Source organism: Plecotus auritus (assembly GCF_963455305.1).
Source record: "Plecotus auritus genome assembly, chromosome: 9".
Lineage (NCBI taxonomy): Eukaryota > Metazoa > Chordata > Mammalia > Chiroptera > Vespertilionidae > Plecotus > Plecotus auritus.
Genome location: NC_137783.1, coordinates 126088541 through 126095030, shown reverse-complemented (window position 1 = coordinate 126095030; position 6490 = coordinate 126088541). Strand labels below are relative to the sequence as shown.

Sequence of the window (6490 nt, the reverse complement as noted above, 5' to 3'; positions counted from 1 at the left end):
CGTAAAGTCCACCATTGTTCCAGGTGTATGTGTGGTGGTGCAGAGTAGGTGCATTCATTTCTGCAGGACCACCACCCAGCTCACTAGACTGCTATTTCCTGCACCCAAGGGGCCACCTCCACCTGACCACAAAACCAGCCTCACTAAGAGGCATCTGCTCCCATCCCTGAGTCCTCGGGGACCAGAAAGAAGGCAGGGTAAATTTCATATTCTCTCTCTTCTTCCTTCACTGTCCACAAAACCAGCAGTTTCAGGCCTAGAGAAAGATCCCATACTCTTTCCCACCCAGCACCCATCAGCCAACTTCACCTTCATCCAAGCCTCTCTATCCAACAAGACCCTGGGACACATAACCAATAGTTCCAGCTTGGGGTGAGGGAAGGGAAACAAAGCTGGTGGGGGAGGAGGGGGTGGGGCAGTGAGGAAGGGGTTCATTGTGGGCCCTGATTGGTAATTAAAGCAGCTGAATGGCATGGTGACAGCCAGGACTCTGGGAGCAAACCAGGGGCACCATCATTTGTGTTGTACACCTGCCATCGGGCCACACCTTGTGGCAGGGCCAGGACTGTAGAGGAACCTCGAGCAGAGAGGCATTAAGCAGGGCGGCATGTGGGGCAGGAAGCTAGGAACCAGGCCTCAGGGATCTACTCTCCAAACCCAGTGGATCTCCAGCCGGGAGGACCAGAAGCTGTTTCCTTCCTAAGCCAATGGATTTGCCCAGAAGCCTCCAGCTCACTCCACTCTCCTTCCCTCCACTCAGAGCACACTCCTCACTCCCAGAAATGCTGTCCATCGGGTGGTCCAGCCCAGGCCAAAGGCTGGGAGCAGCTGGGGCTAGCTGAGGGGTGCCGGAAACATGAGACATTTTAAACCTTAGAAGATTTTTAAGCACTCTTAGCACAACACTCCTTTTACACACAGGGACACTGAGGCCCAGAAGACAAGGACTTTTCCCAAAGACACAGAGTAAAGTGAAATGGATCCAAATTTGAGTTAAAAATATATCTAACCCTGAGTTTTCAGAGAAGTAAGGAAGAGCAAAGGCAATTTATATTGAGAGAGAGAGAGAGAGAGAGAGAGAGAGAGAGAGAGAGAGAAACATCAGCATTTGAAAAGAAGTAAATTTGCCAAACAAGGGGAAGGGGGGGCGGGGGTTGTGATGGAGAGAGAAAGCACTCAAGGATTGGCTCACCAAAATTTAATTTTCATTCTTTTGAATGGGTTTCGGTTGCCTTTGCCAACAACTCTCAGTGTGAAAAGCCCTGGGCCGAAGGGTCCAAGCAGCTAGCTAAAGTACGACCAAGGCAGCACTGCGCTCCACCCTGTTCTACAGAGATCCCCTTTCTTCGGGTTAAAAAAAAAAGAAAGAAAAAAGAAAACACAAAAAACCCACAAAAAAACACAACACACAGTTAACCACCTGTCAGGGCTGAGGATACAATGAGGCTCCTGGAAAAAGAGCTTTTCATGCATGCGTAATATATTTGTTCAGCTATTCACTTAATGAAGCTGATAAATGTGATGCAAGACAATAGTCAAGTTAATCTATTTAGTAAAATGTTTTGAGACTTTCAGGCTACGTTAAGGAGGGGAGCTGCCAGCGACATTTTCATTTAAATGCGCTCATCTCCCCTCGTAGGCAGCTCAAGGGGGTTCAGGCAATCTATGTGAATATAATTTCTTATAAATGTGTCTTTAATGGGTTTAATTCACCCTTGCCAGCTGTTTTGGGGGCTATTTTGTAAGAGCAAAACAAACGTTTCAGGCTTGGAAAGCTAGTTAAAATTAGTTTCGGTCAGCGAGGCCAAGCTATATTTCCTGCAAACCATCTGCTTGATTGGCACAATAGAAGGATTTTCAAGGAAAAAGGGGGGGGGGTGAGTATGAAAGGAATGGGGGGTGGAGGGAGATGCTAGAAAGGGCTGGACGGCCGGTAGCTCCTTGTGGCCTATTCTAAAGGTGAGCCCTTAGCGGTGTCTTAATAGAGCGGCTTGCCTGGAGCACTGGGGCGGTAGGACAGCTCTTTCAGCCAAGCCTCGCCGCCCTCCTCCTTTGCCTCGAGGGTCGGCTCTCTCTTTCCCCGCAAAACCACAGAAGCCAGGCGGCGGGTGCTTCCCCCCACCCCCACCTCCACCCCCCACCCCGACACCGCTGCCCCGCGTCCTGCCAAACTTGCAATATCCGCTCTGTTGGAAGCTCCAGCCCGCTATGCAAAGTAGGACCTTAGGGTCCAAACCTTCCCTAACGGAGTCACTGCATCTTTTCGGAGGACCGGGAATCTTAAACCGCTCTCTATTTTGCACAGCGCCTTTCGCCTCCCTCCAGGGCCAGCGCTTACCAGGGGCGCTCCCGGCTCGGCCCACTCTGGAGAGGGTCTTGCGATGGCTTGGGACACTCCTATTCTCCCCTGTCCTGGGGAAAAGAACCCCTCAGAACCGGTTCTGAGAGCCCTTCCGGTGGGTCCAGGGAGCCCCCCCAGGAGTCCAGCCCGCTCTGCTGCGGCCTCCCGGGCCCAGCAAACGCGCTCACGGCACTGGCTAGGATCCGGATAGGGCCCCCGGTTCTCTTTTCCTCTCCTGACCTCTTTTCCCTTGAAAGAGAAACAGACAGCCCAGCTCTGGGAGAGAGGGCGCGAGTGACTTCTCCGACATAAACTTGAAGATAACGACGTTACAATGAATGGCAGGGCACACAAACCCATGGGCTCAGGTCAAACCGCATTAGTCACAGGTCTTAGCCGCGGCCGCCGCGTCGCGCCGCGCGGCCCCTAGGCCATCCAGGAGTTTCAAAAGACGCGTTCAAGATCACGTAAAGTAAGATCCTTTCGTCTGATTTCTTGCTTCCTTCGGATTTATTTTGCCTTTTCACGGGCGGCCAGCCCTCTCTCCCGCCCTCCCGGTTCGTCTTTGGCGCCTTAAGAATGCTTGCAGACCGCTGGAAGTGGGATGGGGTCCACGTGGGTCGCAGTAAGGGGTTGACCCCCATTCCAAAAAATGTCAGCGCCCCCTTTTCAAAGAAGAGAAGAGAGCAGCGGTTAGTCTATAATGAGGCATAGTGGCCATGTGTGTGTTTGGGGTGGAGCGTGTCAGTGGGCAGGATAATAACTGTAATAGCTACTTCCAGAAGAGTGTCCCAGCGGGAGAGGAGGCCTAGGGAAGGGGGGTGAGGGGGCGCTAGGAAGGCCCTAGACTGGCTTTGAGTTCTCACTGCTCCCCAAAACAAAACCCTGCAAACAGGCTGTATTCTGATCTCCCGAAGTTGAGCAAGCACTTCCTAGATGCGAAACCCAACACCTGTAAGTTGCTGCCCGCCTCCTTCCCACTGCTCCCTGGAGGGAGGGAGGAAAGGGAAGAAAGGAGGGGAAGGACAAAACGAAGGGGTTGGGCGGGGGCGGGGGGGAGGGGAGGAGGGAGAGAATACAAAAATACAGAGTCCTTCCTGTGGCTTCCGGAAAGCAGTTGGGGAGGATGGTGGTGATTGTGAAGAAAAACTTGGTCTTTTGGCAAAGTTAAAGCACAGTTGTTCAAATGCTTTGGATTTTTCTCCCTTACTTTATTGGAAAACTTCAAAAAAGGTAACTGTTAGAGTTCTTCATAGACCTCCCTGTTCCGGGGTCTCCAATGAACTGGAGTCAGGTACTTTCTGTATTTAAATAATCACTTATTTAAAAGTCGTTCCTTGCCCTCGGGGTTTCCACCGCCCGCCGCCCAGGACGCGTCCAAGCGCAGTCAGGGGCGCAAAACTCCATACTCGCGTCGCCTTCGAGCCCTGATTCATTCGGCTCCAGAGCCCGCCCCTCAACAACTTTTTAATTTGAATCAAGGGAGAATGTTAGCAGGCTCCGTTTCTGGTTTAATGTGATATAAATCGCAGATGCACTTTTATTGAATGGTTAAAGCAGCGACATGGAGATCATCAACAACAAAATGCCTCGAACAAAACCATCCGGAGAAATAAAGCTGGTTAATAAGATTTTTGAGAAAGCTTTGTGTTAAAAAGCAAAAAGGAACCCAGCTGAAGGTGACAGTTAGTTCATGGTTAATAGGATCAGGGAGGCCTGGCGAGGCTGCACACTTCTCTTGGGGGAGGTTCAGCCTCACTAAAGCAATGAATGGGACATTTAACACATCTGTTATCTCGCAGAGCAGAGAAACCGGGGGATCCAGGCTCAGTGCCCCCTCCGAGGAAAGGGAAGGTCTGTCTCCAGGAATAGTCTTGTCTGAGGCCCCAATTAAGGATGAGCTTTCCTGATGTGGACCGACATTCTTGGGAAGCGCGGCCTTCGCTCTTTTTTTCGGGCTTTTGTACATGGCAGTTAATTAAGAAGCTGCAAAACCTTGACCAAGTTAAGCGCCCCGCCACGAGTAGGTAGGGCAATTCCCTATGGTCACTACTATGGCTTTAAAAGTTCAGGCTGTGAGTGAATTTCAGCTGAAACTGCCCAAGGCTCCTGGAGGTTGTAGAATGGCCTGCGTAGCACCCTCGTTGTCCTCTGGGCACCCTGGGTTAGGCAGTTTCTGGCCCGGGAAGCCCTTTGCAAGCGGAAACCCTCCGCGGGAGAGGTGCTCCCTTCTGCCCCAACCCCAGGCGAGCTGCAGAGCGCTGACTGGTGACACTCCTAGAGAAAAGTGGCTGAAAATCGTTTTTCAAGTTGCTGCGAGTTTACATAAGGAGACTCCCTTTACTGTTCAGGTATCCACCAACGTGCTCAAACCCAACGAGTTTCGCAAAATGAAATAACTCAAATCAAGACCTCTCCAACCCTAGCAGCCAGTAGCCCCTAAGCATCAATTTCAAGTCCCCCTGGTTTGTTAGAGTGGCACCCCCTCCACACATTGACTCAACCCACCTCTCACATCTGTTTTATGCCTCAGCTGCAGTAACGTTTAGGACTAGAGACGGAAGAGGGAGTATATTTTCATGTTCATTGACTTGAAATTTTCCGTTGCCCTCCCCCCCAAAGAGGGAGGATTATTTTACTGATTGCCTGGAGGTGGATTTCTATGAATATTTATTGATTTATTTTCTAGGCTCAGCAGGGGAGCTGCAAATAAATTTAGTGCGTTCTTTAAATAATTCCTTTTCTATGAGGCAAGATGTCATCTGAAACTTCTAAATAGGCATTTAATTAGCCCGGCGTTGCTTCGGAACAAAAACTCGCGGCAAGAGCTTTGGGGATGCGCTGTCTTGCAAAGAGGCGGTCGATATGCAGAATTGATGCGCGCCAGCCTTTGTTGCCGGCCCATTGTGCGGGCGATGCTTATGAAGACTAATCCAATCATAAATTGCACCCCTGCGCCAATCAGAGCGCCCAGAGCCTCTGGCGAATGAAGCTCGAGTGGAGAACTTTGTTGAACTTCATTGTCAGAGCTGTCACTTTTCAAAGCGCTTTAACGGGCGGGCCTCTATAAAACCATCACCTCGACGGGAGGACCACGGAGGACTCGCAGGCGCCCAAGTGGCAGCGTTCCTTATTTGGAGACTTTTGCTAAGCCCAAGAGAGAGGGTACCGCGGGGGCGGGAGGGGCGGGAAGCGAGGCATTTACCCTTCCGCCACTGGAAGAAGGGCTACTACGCCCGCCTCGCGCCTAACATGATGTTCCCTGGGCTCCTCGCGCCCCCCGCCGGGTACCCCAGTCTCCTGCGCCCCACACCCACCTTAACGTTGCCCCAGTCTCTGCAGTCGGCATTTTCCGGACACTCCAGCTTCCTGGTCGAGGATCTCATCCGCATCAGCCGACCCCCTGCCTACCTGCCCCGCAGCGTGCCCACGGCCAGCATGTCGCCCCCTAGGCAGGGGACCCCCGCGAATCTCACAGACACCGTGGCCTCGGACCTGGGCTCCCCTAGTCCGGGAAGCCGGCGGGGCGGATCGCCGCAGACTGCCGTCTCCCCTGCCAGCGAGCCTACGTTTCTGAAGTTTGGAGTGAACGCCATTCTCTCCTCGGCGCCCAGAAATGGTAAGTGAGCGCAGAACGCTGAGGGCCCGGCCAGGTGCGGAGTCCTTCTCGCCTCAGTTTCCTGTATGCGGCGGGTACCCACGCACACATCGGCGCACACGTGTGGGCGCTATCCCGGAGGCCTCACGTCGCGCCACGGGAGACTTAGGTTTGGCGGATTCCCGGGAAGAAAAGCTTCCAGGCTCGCCCCACCCTCAGGATGAACTTGAGCAGTTCAGTCGCAGGGAGCCCAGTTCCCTGGAGCAGCTAAACTGAGCGCGCGCTGCTGGGCGTCTGTGTTTCGGCCCTCCAGCCTCAGGGGGCCAATTTTTATTTATTTATTTTTAACCCAGGACAATATATTTACTAGCTTGGTTGGTATATGGATCTGCAATTCTTTTCTTCCTCACCTCACTCCTACCTATCTCATTAGTGCCTAGGATGAGATTGGGGGGGTGGGTCAAGAGACAACTCTGAGGACTATTTTGGGGATGAAGGGAAAATTTCCACAGATGAGACATGTTAGGAAAATATTAGATTTTATTCTGTGA

At 52.3% G+C, this 6490-nt stretch overlaps 1 protein-coding gene across 1 annotated transcript in view; it reads left to right on the top strand.

Moving 5' to 3' along the window:
- Nucleotides 1-5593: 5593 nt before the first annotated feature.
- Nucleotides 5594-6490, top strand: part of DBX1 (developing brain homeobox 1) — a gene marked incomplete at both ends in the record, with an annotated part of 4385 nt that continues 3488 nt past the window's right edge. The window contains one exon of the mRNA XM_080641212.1: nucleotides 5594-5964. Within this exon, the coding sequence (XP_080497338.1) occupies nucleotides 5594-5964 (371 nt within the window). The remainder of the gene's footprint in view (nucleotides 5965-6490) is intronic.